The sequence below is a fragment of the Cebidichthys violaceus genome, unplaced genomic scaffold (assembly GCF_023349555.1).
Source record: "Cebidichthys violaceus isolate CVI_PGR_0920_01 unplaced genomic scaffold, fCebVio1.0.p SCAF_49, whole genome shotgun sequence".
In the NCBI taxonomy this organism is placed as follows: domain Eukaryota; kingdom Metazoa; phylum Chordata; class Actinopteri; order Perciformes; family Stichaeidae; genus Cebidichthys; species Cebidichthys violaceus.
This window is the reverse complement of record NW_027176694.1, coordinates 1,766,909-1,778,596: the sequence shown is the minus strand read 5'-3', so window position 1 is coordinate 1,778,596 and position 11,688 is coordinate 1,766,909. Positions and strand designations below refer to the sequence as shown.

The 11,688-nt window shown below is 46.6% G+C and overlaps 1 protein-coding gene across 1 annotated transcript; it reads right to left on the bottom strand.

Annotated features, from left to right (window-relative positions):
* Window positions 1-6,810: 6,810 nt before the first annotated feature.
* On the bottom strand, window positions 6,811-11,447 carry LOC137887226 (prostaglandin reductase 3-like). The gene is made up of 2 exons (XM_068730059.1): window positions 10,324-11,447; window positions 6,811-8,089 (listed from the first exon to the last, which is right to left on the bottom strand). Exons 1-2 carry the CDS (start codon window positions 10,605-10,607, stop codon window positions 7,162-7,164), a joined length of 1,212 nt encoding a protein of 403 aa, XP_068586160.1. The 5' UTR covers window positions 10,608-11,447; the 3' UTR covers window positions 6,811-7,161.
* Window positions 11,448-11,688: the final 241 nt, after the last annotated feature.

The following is an 11,688-nucleotide window of genomic DNA, read 5'->3' as shown; positions in this document are numbered from 1 at the left end:
AAAGGCAAGCGTGCATCCTGCGCTCTCTGGCATTCACGCGGTTCCCTGTTATTTACCAAAGGCTCTTCTCTCAGAACAGTTGGTATTTTAGTCTTAGCACACCCCACTCAAAACCTGTTTGCACAGATTTTCCCAATCATCCTTCAGACCACAGTTTGACAGAAACACTTCAACAAAATGAGATTCTGCCTCGTTACGTTGTCTTCTACTGTTACATCAAAAGTGTCACCAGCCCACTCCGTGAAAAACAAGTCTAACAAACCAAAAAGCCTTATGATATTAGATTTCCATAAACCTTCTGCTGGCTGCCTCCTCGTAGGGATTGTGTATCATCCACTCAAAAAGAAAACGCTCCTCTAGATGGAAATGCGCGGACTAAATCTGATCATGGCGCTAGATAATGTTCACTTCTCACTCCTGAAACACAGACTTGGGTAGGAAACGGAGGGGATCCTGTGACTAACCCATCAATCACGCTGACGTTGTGCTCGAGTGATGGATATTCTAATTTCCCCTTTATATACAGGTGCACAGGATGGATGGATGACGATTAATGGACGGGCGAGGCCGTTTCCACAAAACAAAGAAAAGACGCGGCGTGGCCCGCGGCGTCACTTTGGAGAGCGGGGAGCCGCGTCTCGCCGCGTTCTGAAGAGGATCCGTCACACGTGGGAACCTGATTTCCCTGTAAACGCGTGAAAAACAAAGTTTGCATCCTGAGGTGACAAAGGTGTTGCTAACACAACAATTGTCTTCCCTCTGCGGGGACATACAGCGATACTCTGCAGTCACTTTTATGACAGCCCTCGACACCCTCTCCTCACTTCGTTTTCACGCAACCTGTTTTCTCGCATTCCGTCATTGCTATCACCTCCATAATTATTCCTTAACTTTTACGCTGCCTCAGACTGCGTATACCGTGAAAAAAAACAAAACACACGCCCTCCTCCCCCTCTTATCTATCAAACTCTTCAAAGTCGGACTTGTGCCCAACATCCTTTTGATGAAATCTTCTGACGTATCGGCGCTGCAGGCTTCGAAATCTCTGAAGATGTCTCCTCAATAATCTCTTATCCTTTCTTTTCAAGCAAAACTGTCTCTGGATGTTAGGCTTTCAAGCAAACGCCTCTTTCATATCGGCCCCTCTGTTTAACCGTTTGTGCCACGCTGGAGGTTAAATGGTTTCCCCTTACCGGTTGCCCAAAGTCATCGCCGACATGGAGGCGAACAAACGTGAGTTCACTACATTGAGAAATAAATGCTTATTTTTTCTCAACGTTTGAACAATCTTTCTTTGCGTTTCTCAACAAAATGTCTCGTTGAAAGATATCTTACTTTATGCAGCTAAAAGGCAAGAGTCGGTATGTTTTTTCCTGCAATAACAGGACAAAATATTTAGTGTGAATTTCCTCATATCGGCTGATTTACTGGGGCTATTTTGCACCGACTACACTTGTTCTTTTTGTTGGACATCCGTTGCAAACTATTTCCCCTGTGATTTCCAGTTCCTCCCTTCACAGCTGACATTGAACATGGGCATTCATAAACCATCCGGCGCTCGAGACTTTCCACGAGACTCAACAATCCAGCCTGAGATCTCTCTTCCACCTCCGTCCCTCTCTCTCTCTCTCTCTCTCTCTCTCTCTCTCTCTCTCTCTCTCTCTCCCTCTCTCTCTCTCCGTCTCACTTTATCGCTCGCTCTCCATCCCTCCCTCCCTGTCCGAAGCTGTCCTCCCAGCCATCTGTCATGCGATGTTTATGGGCCCTTTTGCTTTTGTGTCCTGATGACCACTGTCACAGAGAGCTACCCATTACCGATGCGGCCTGATGAACGATGTTACCCAGACGCATTGCTGACACCCCTGTGTCCTTGGCCGCAGAGATGCTTCCTCGCTCGCCGGCTCAGGCCAGTAAAGAATAAGGACAGGGGGGACCTGGGGGAGCTGGACTGAGGACCTGTCCGTCATCCTGCCGACAGGATGCTCATACCTCCTCCTCCTCCCGCCACCGTCTCCTCTTTATCCAGCCAATGGAAATATGGGGCTGGTCAGCATGGCAATGGCGATGATGTTGTCATTAATCCTGAGGTAGTGAATAGTGCCCTTGCCTTTCACCTGAATATATATCTACATCTGAACAGACACAGTGAGGGACCCTCGCTCCCCCTCCAGAGGCTGCAGACGGTGCCCCGAAGGGTTAATGTAGGTAGAACGAGATGATGAATGCTGTTGAGTGAGATTTTATCTGTCAAATAGAAATGGCAGCGCTTGTTTTGATCTTTTATTCAATACGGTGCAGGCGGTGCAGCGAGCTAGAATAAACTTTTATTGTAGCGTGTTGATAGTGGTAAACTGTTCAATATGGTTGCTTTTATTTATTTTATTTTTTTTAGCATGCTGTCAAATCATGCTTTTAAATTGCGTGCATATTTGGGTTGCCCTTGAACTTGGCCACACATAGCTGCAGATTATCACCTGTCAAATATCGGCAGCTACAATGGTTCGATCCACATGGTTTCTAACGCGCGGCGTCTGTGCTCTGCGGGTCAAAAGGTGTCCAGATGTCAGATGTTACATCACAACAACCGTTGTTTGAATAACACCTAAATGACTATTTTTCTTTATGACTTTATTTATTTCATCTCTTCAAGCCTCTGAAGACGATCTAAATGAAACACGGCTTTCTTTTAAAGGGCCACACGTCAGAAGGGTTGGGAACCTCTGAACCAGAAGTCAGTCTTCAACCACATTCAGCCCGTTTTTTTAACGTGCATCTCTGAGTCACTTCCATGCATCATAAAGATCAACCTTCTGAAACGCCGCTGGTTTGGACTGAGATTAGGTGGATGATGGGGGACAACGCAGGTGATTCTAGCAGAGGAAACACAACAGAAAAAGACAATAGTGTAACATAATGGGAACAATCTGCTGGACTAAATAAAAATCCCATTTAATCAGCGAGGCCCTCCCTCCCCCTCGTGTCTCCGTCTCTCTACGAACGTCTTTACTGGCCGGTGAAGCCGCTGATGAATTCTTAAGCAGATCACACTGATAATTGTATTTCATAACTGTCAGTTGTGCGAAGGCTGCCAGTGTGCCCAGGAGCTATTTGTGTCTCAGTATGTCCTCCACACACCTTCCTCCCCCACTCTGTCCACCACCCCCCTCCCCAATCACCGGGGATGTGCTTACTGTCTCCGGCCCCGAATTACTCAATCAGGAGGACACATTTACGGATGACACCTTTATTACAATTAATCAGGGGAACTTGATTAAGAAAGTTATTCCTCCCCTTCATTGAGACTTACACAAGTGGCTCAGCTGCATATTGTAATTTATGTCCCACTGAGCTCTCGCGCCGCTGATAGACAGAGAAGCCGACAGATTGCCAGCCATACTGAGACACATGTGGATGTGTGTGTGTATGTGTGTGTGTGTGTGTGTGTGTGTGTGTGTGTGTGTGTGTGTGTGTGTGTGTGCGAGCGCACGCAACCCCCACGCACATCGACACATGCACAGCCACAAACAAACACATTCCCCTATCATTCTGTCATGCACAACTCAGGTTTCGCAAAGAGTTTAATAAATGACTTTAATTGGCTGTAGAGATGTGTTCGCTAAAGGAGGTTTGAATATTCCATTTCCCTTTCTTCTTGTCTCTGTCTTTAACACACACACACACACACACACACACACACACACACACACACACACACACACACACACACACACACACACACACACAAAAGCTCCTGAATGAAGCCATCTCTTTACCTTTACTCACAGTTCCCGGGTCTGCTGTGGCTAATTAGTCGAGAGGGGTTTTAGGTTTGGTAATTAGGCGGAGGTAGGAGTGACGGGGGCTCGGGGAGTTGGGGAGTTGAGGGGGTCTGACTGACTTGCACGGAAGGAAACTGGACTGTCTGGATCCTGGCAGCACCAAGCAGCCAGCCAGTGTCCCTTAGGCGCCTGGAGGTAGACTACCGTCCCGCAATACCAGGGTGATGTCTTTGTTATGTGCCACATGTTCCGGCGATGAAAACACTGTGGAAAGAGAGGGGTTTTAGCGAAAAGAGAGACAGAGAGACCTTTGAGAGTTTCACATCCCTTGAATGTCAACGTGCAACAATGAAATCCAGCTCCGCGCTCTGGACTGAATAGTGAAATGGATCTGAAGCTACGGAAAGTTGTGACTTCAAGAGATTGTATTGGGGTTTTGGTTTTTTTGCGCTTTAAAAAAAAACCCCAGCAATATATAGACTGAAAAAAAGAAAGAAAAGATTTTCATTTTAAAGCGAGACCTTTGTAACCCGTTGCTGAGCGGCGGCCGCAAGTGACAATTACGGCGTAATTGTAAATGCTAAAACATAGTGTAGCCGTGGCACAAATATAGAAGAGTCATGAAGTCAGACTCACTAAGCAAAGTCACTGAGACAACAACACACACCTCTAGTGTGCTAACAGTAGCCAGCATAAGCTGCTGGTCACAGTGTGTTGACATGAACACGGGTATGATTTCATTCTCTTCATTTGTGAGGATGAATTTAGTTCTTCTTTCAAATGTTAGTCTCACTTATAGCAATATGAGCAAATGTCACACAACTGTCACTAATCATAAAGTTGCATTGACTATATATATATATATATATATATATATATATATATATATATATATATATATATATATATAAAAGCAATAAAAACTAATCACAAAAGGCACATCCATTTTTTTCTCTTCCTAATCATTTACATTTACACCAGTTAAAAAGGGTTCATGCAGTCCTCCATTCTGAGGAGAAATACTACAGTAACCCTTGACTAAAATGAGAGACACTTAGCATAATTCCTCAAATGCAAAAAAAAATGTTTCTAAAGTTTCACCATCACCCTGAAGTCTGCGAATGCTTCTCCAGAAGACCTCCTCCGTCTTTAATGTCTTGTTTACGCTCCGCAGTCGCTTCAATACGTTGCCAGTTAGCAGCCTTCCGACTTCAACACAATCCAATTAAATAAAGAGTGTTTGTCTCTCCAGGTTCCTGTGTTCTCTAATTGGGGCTGTGACTGCTCACTAATCAGCGGAGGTACAGGTAGGCCCTGGAGGACGTCGAGACGAGGCCTCTCCCGTTAATTGAAGAGATGCTAAACCTGGCCTCCTCCTCCTCCTCCTCCTCGCCGCGTCGACACCGATGCAGGCGGCGCTTCGAGCGCGCCGACTTCATCTAAACATCCTCGTGCATCGTCGCCTTCCATACGCGAGCTCGCTTCCGCATCACACCTGACCAAAGAGTGGTGTGACGAGAGGTGAGTGCGATGATTTAACAATTAGCGCTTGTGCTGCCGGTGAGACAAACTCGCCGTTGGTTTCATTTCTTCTTTAATTGTGATATTCGTTAAATTCACAGCAAGTCACTCCAACTCAAAGTCACCCGCGGGCGTGAGTGTTTAACGTCGGGCTAAAGGTCATGGTTGTGCGCTAAAATGTACCAAACCTCTTATTTAAGTGAGTCCATTTTTAATATTGTAGCTTTTGATGAGACTGAGCTAAGAAAAGAAAAGAAGTGACCTCTGGGAGGATTTAGTACAAAAATTATATATATATATATATATATATAATATTAAAACCATTCTTACGAACACATATTTAGTGAAAGCAAACATGAGAGATTTGAAGGGAAAATGGAATTAAATATATTGAAAAATGAGAAGAATGTCCTGAGGCACATTTATAAACGGATCATTTTTATGTTTGTTATCTAAAAGGTGATTTTTACTCTTCATAGTGGGTAGTTAATACTTCTCACGACTTCTTCTATTTGGATAACAACCCGTTATAAAAGCCCTCAGTGTGTGTGAAACATCTTTTGACTTAAACATCAGTAATCACTGAGACTACATCCGAACGGGACCGCCGTCTTCGCGGACTTCCTACGCCGTGGCTGCAAACGGGCCTTGGCTTTGGTGCGTTTCTGATTTCCTGCGCCGTCTGTTGAAGGTAGCAGCTTTGCATGCTGGGGTCACACCTGTAACGCATTTCACACTGGGTTATATTTCGAGTGGCCACCTGGATGAGGAAATAACATGTTCACAGTGCATGAACGCTGCGGCCCTCGCTGCCAGGGAGGAACAGGTGTTTGTTTTAGGCTACGTTCAGCGCATTCACACAACGCGGCTCTTTTCTCAAACCTTTCGCCTATTGAGGCTTTTTACCGTTGGAGTCCAAGTCTTCTGTTCGCTGGTGGAAATCTTTGGCTTTTATGTAGAAATGATCCATCATGTGACTAAACTTCCAAACATATGTTGTGCTGCTTTATTCCTTCTATCCAAAACTAAATTAAATACAAAAAAAATAAATGGAAATGAAAAAAAATAAATGTCAAAGGGCATTCCACAACGCATTCACTACAAGTGATTTTCCTTTACTTGCGGTGTGGAAACCTAATGGCATTTTCTAGTGCAACTCCTGGTTAGCTGAACTTTTTTTTTTTTTTTTTTTTTATTATGTGCAGCTTCGGGACATGTGAACGAAGAGATTGATTGTGTGAATGCTGTTTCTGTCAGCCACAAACAGGCGATGAAATACCAAGCACACCTGGAGCAGCACTCACTCTTGACAAGCACACACCAATGTAAGCCCCCATTAGAAAAACAATGAAGTCTATCATAAAACATTTATGGTAGATAAAGTGCCTGAGAGTGCTAAAAGCAAGCCCATTATGGCAGCTGGTCTAAATTAATTTTGGAGGTGGACTTGTACCAGACGGTGGGCACACAATTTAAGAAACACTGCAAAAAATATTTTCTGGGATATGTGCCGTGTCTGATTTTTTTTAATTTTTTTTTTTTTAATCAGAATATTTGTGCAATATGATCATCAATGCATAGTCATTAGTACATTTTCTGATTAAACTAATTTAAGTCTTGGATCAAACTGCTGAGAGCTCCTCTAAATAATAATAAGAAACATACCTTCCTATCGCTCGTAGTTTCCAAAACCAGAATAGAAAATAAAAGTTGCTCATTATGTTTATTTGTGAAAGCATTAGATTAATTGAGGGTTATAGCAATCATCGTACAAAAAATAAAGAAATTAATCTGTTCAAAAATCAAAGCCCTACAGTTTGTTTTCAATCATTAGAGTTCAAGTATGATTTTTTTCGTTAAATCAGAGCTTATTGCTAACAGGGGGCGGGGCCACTTCCACCACCACCTTGCCCAGGTTTTTCCCAGCATACATGTAGTCGACGGCCCGGAAGACTGACTCCAGGCCTACGAACCTCCCCTCCTGTGCCAAATCCCCATGATCCACCTCACACACTAGCTTCCCCTTGGCAAACATCTGCATCATGCTACCCAGAGCCTCCCTGTAGTCACTGACAAAGTGGGGCAGGAAGAAGCCCCGGATGCTGGCCGACTTCTGCAGCAGCTTCACCGGCAGCGTTGCCCCTTTGAAAGCCGGGATCCCCGATGCCGTCTGGTACCCCGAAATGAAGCCGATGACGATCAGCCGGCCCTTAATGGCCAAACTGTTCACGGCGGCCTCCAAGACGCTGCCTCCAACCGACTCGTACACCACGTCTACGCCTTGTGGGTACTCCTTCCTCAGCGTCTTGGCCAGGTCCTCCGTGGTGTAGTTGATCGGTCTGTCGCAGCCGATGGATTTCAGGAAGCCGGCTTTCTCGTCGGACGAACAGGTCCCGATCACGTGACAACCGGCCCGCTTGGCGAACTGCACGGCAAACTGTCCCGTCCCCCCCGCTGCCGCCGTGACCAGGACCGTCTCCCCTTTGGCCAGGTCGCCCAGGCGCTTCAGGGCGATGTAGGCCGTGGCGCCGCTGACCAGCAGGGTGAGGAACTCCGGCCTCACCGCGGGGACGGGCACGCTTTCCTTGGCCGGCACCACCGTGTACTCGGCGAACGCGCCGCTGCCGAAGTAGGCCACGGCGTCGCCGACGGTGTAGCGGGCGCTGGCGCTGAGGCCCAGGCCGACGACCTCGCCGATGCCCTCGAAGCCGGCGTCAAAGGGGGGCTTCACCGAGGGGTCGTAGCGGCCTGCCGAGTAATTGATATCGGAGGCGTTGATTCCTGCAAAACTGAAATACAAACACAAACAACAATAATTGTGGATTCAAGAGAATGGAAGTTAGGTGGTCATTAGTGCGCAGGTTTCCCCCGAATTCTGTCTGAAGGTCAAGGCTTCAGCTTCCTTCTCTCGACATGTCTGCACAGGGCACGAACACTCGGCTTTGTTTTGGCAATGACTCCCTTTTCTCTGGAGGAGAGCGGCCCGGCGCTGACAGCGAAAGGCTTGTATCACAAAACACATTGCATGATGTCACGATTCATTGTCTTCAGAGACACCCACAACAAACTGCACTTTTTAAAAAAATCTTAGATAGTCGCTTCTTGCCTCAACACGGAGACGGTCGTTTTCATCTTACTTTGGAAACATGTTGGAAACAAATATGTGAGAAAGGAATGTATAAATAAATCATTTACTGTCTTTTAGAGCGGCGCGCATGCTGTGCCTCATTACTGTGCATGTCACACATGTACTTTGAGCTCGCAGATAATGCTTCTGTGGTTTATAGATGGGCCGCGGTGACATAAGACACCTCCATTTGACTACTTTTTATCTTTAGAATCAGTGAATGTTTTTCATCAAAAAAAAAAAAAAAAAAGGTACAACTCGTTCAATGTACACAGGTCTAATGTAAAATACACGTGAGTTTAAACAAATTCAAATAAAATGAGATTTGCGGGAATGAAGTGTGTTCACACATAAAAGTCTGAAAAACCTTTGAATGTAGTAATGGTGATAAAATGATACAAAAAAAATGATGTGTTATTGATACACATGCTACACTTTGTAAAAAACGAAATGACATGTTCAGGTTTCATGGCCTCTATTTTAGATTTATAGCAAAACTGACAAATGACATTTCTGGAAATGATTTGTTTTCATATGAAACATAATTAAAAGACAACGTATTATTGTGGACTCATGACGGTCCCGATACAATCGGATGAGGCCTCTGTCTTTCCTGTGCAGCCCATGCGTCTGTGTGCGTTTACAGTTGCACTCCTCAGGAATCCAGGGACTTGAGGATTTACTGTACGTTGCGAAGACGTGCTTCAATGATGCAATCGGTAAAGTTTCATTTCTTACTCGTGATTTAATCCGCCTCTTTCGCTGCAGCCAAGATCGTTTCAATGATCAATTTCTCACCCTGGAATTCGCCATTCAACACTTTCGTACGTAACATTTCTTAAGCCGGCGCCGATGCTGCGCAAATACGGGATAAGTGGTTCACAAACAGAAATATTTATTTTCTGTGAGTTAAATCATCTCCAGCGTTCCCATGACGGCGACGCCTCAGTGTTACAGACAGCGACGGTCAAAGGCCTTAGTTCACACACAACCGATCTCTGTCTTGCAAGGCGGTAAGACACTAATTATGTATATATTTCATTGGCAGTAAAACACCACAATAAACCCTGAGGGGCATTTGTATGAGACTAATACAGGATCTAAGATCAGGTTAGGCATACACACAGTCGGTAATGTAGTGGTAAATCAAAATCAGAGGAAGATATTACATCCGGCTGGAATAAGAACAAAACACAGAAATGCTGCTGAAGTAATTTATGCTTTTTCCACCTGACACGAGCAAGTGTAGTTCAACACCATGACTCCAACAATGATCCCCGAGTCTGCATCAGGCTAACGGACTTCGGGGGGGGGGGCAGCAGCAGCACTCTTCCCGAACCGTGAACACAACGCTGGGTTCTGCTGCTAATCACAGAAATGATGCTGCAATACCCGCGCCATGTAACACTGCATCTCCTGCTCCATCATCTCCATCTCTTGATGCCAGTCTGACCCCCCCCCCCAAATGAGTTTCTGTTTGGTGACGTAGTGAGACAGGAGGACTGAGAGAGGGAGAGAGAGAGAGAGATGCCGAGATGGATTGATAGACAAACGCAGAGAGGGGCGGAACTTGGAAATACAGTACAGCGCTTATTCCTCACGTATTTTGCCATCTCGTGATGATGATGATGATGATGATGATGATGATGATGATGATGATGGTGATCGCAGGTGCTGGACATGGGTGAATCAAGGTAAGCGGAGCCTCTTTGTACAACTTCTCAACATCAGCCTACCGTGATAGATCGACATCACGTTACTGATCCGCTAACGGACCCGTGACACGTTCCGGGTCACCTACTGCTATCCCGAGCGCGCGCGGGGGGTAGAGACCGAGAGAGAGAGAGAACCACTTAGTGTCGGTTGTCTGCCCACCTTTCATAAACAACAACTTACCGATTTCTGACGAGCAAGTCCGCGTCCCCGGGGGTCGGAACCGCGACGGTTTGCGCGGAAACGGCCTCCCTAAAATTAGGACTGAGCTTGTTCACGACCAGCTTTTTCATGCTGCTCGGTATGGAGGATCCCGTGAAATCCATGAAGTGCGCCGAGTAGGACATGTCTATGATGAAGCGCCGCGCGACCGGGCGAACTCCAGAAAGTGCGTCGGTGCCTCCGCGCCCGCCACCGAGCACCGATATCGCCCTTCGACCGTTTCTCACCAGCCGCAGGCTGGACATGGCTCCGCAATGGGACAAAGTTCACGGACGAACTTGACGTCGGCTACGCTCGCGGCAGCGATAAAGCCCGGCTGCCATTAGGCCCCCCCCCCTCTCGCTGCACATGCACAGCGTGCAGGCCGGGCTGAGCCGTGCTAAAAGACGCGCTTTCAAACAGTAAGAGAAGCCGCTGCGCTTTGTGGCGTCGCTCTCTGGTTCTCAAGCAAAGAAAAACAAACCCAAACAACAACAACACGCAGTATTTAGGGTAGAAAACGTTGCGCTGGCGCAGCCTTGTTAGGTAGCGCAGCAGCGGCGCCGCAGACTTGTTGTCGGGAGTCCCTCCCCTTCCCGGACACGGCGCTCACTTCCTAGTAAGGTGAAACAAATCAATCCTCGCCTCCGAACGTGTCCCCCTGAACCGCTTCTTTTCCTCCCACGAAACCGACACCGACCCCGCTGAATCTCCTCAAAAACGTCCACGAATAGGCTTTACTAAACAGAATCACACGGGGTGCTGCGCAGCTGCGCTTTTTTTTTTTTTTTTTTTATTGGAGGCGGGGGGTCTGCTGCCGGAACATGTGTGTACCCTCATGTACACCTGTAACCAAAGCCCGCACCAGCGACCTGGGAGAGGGTGGTGTTTGCATCCCACTCTTGCCTGTCCGCTTCACGCAGACGCGTTGTCCACCTATTGACATCTGTCATTATAGGGAATAAAGAGTCCATTCAAAGCATATCACTGGTACTACCACAGCACATGGGGGCACTGAACCCTCGTCCCACCCCCCGACCCCCCGCACTAGTGCCGTAAAATATAACATGCACGTCGTATAGCAGCCTCATATACTAGTGGAGAACTTGTTGTGGTTTGCGATGCGTGTTCCTATAAGTTTGGTTTTAGTCTCTCCCCCCCACCCCCCCTGATAAGTTCCGGAAGGATCCGTTCTTTTGTCGGAGGTTTTTTTTTTTTTTTTTTTTTTTTTTTTTTAAAGCAAAGGGAGAAGGAGAGAGAGAGAGGGAGAGAGGGAGAGAGGGGGGGAAAACAAGACAATTAAAAAGATTGACAGGTAGGCTCCTCTGTCAGGGGTGACGCTTGTGG

What these genes read in the sequence shown, in the direction of transcription:
- LOC137887226 (XM_068730059.1), bottom strand. Translation starts at nt 10,607, where the DNA reads ATGTCCAGCCTGCGGCTGGTGAGAAACGGTCGAAGGGCGATATCGGTG. An exon ending in GACTTGCTCGTCAGAAATCG is followed by an intron (nt 8,090 to 10,323) that starts GTAAGTTGTTGT and finishes TTTGTATTTCAG; the next exon opens with TTTTGCAGGAATCAACGCCT.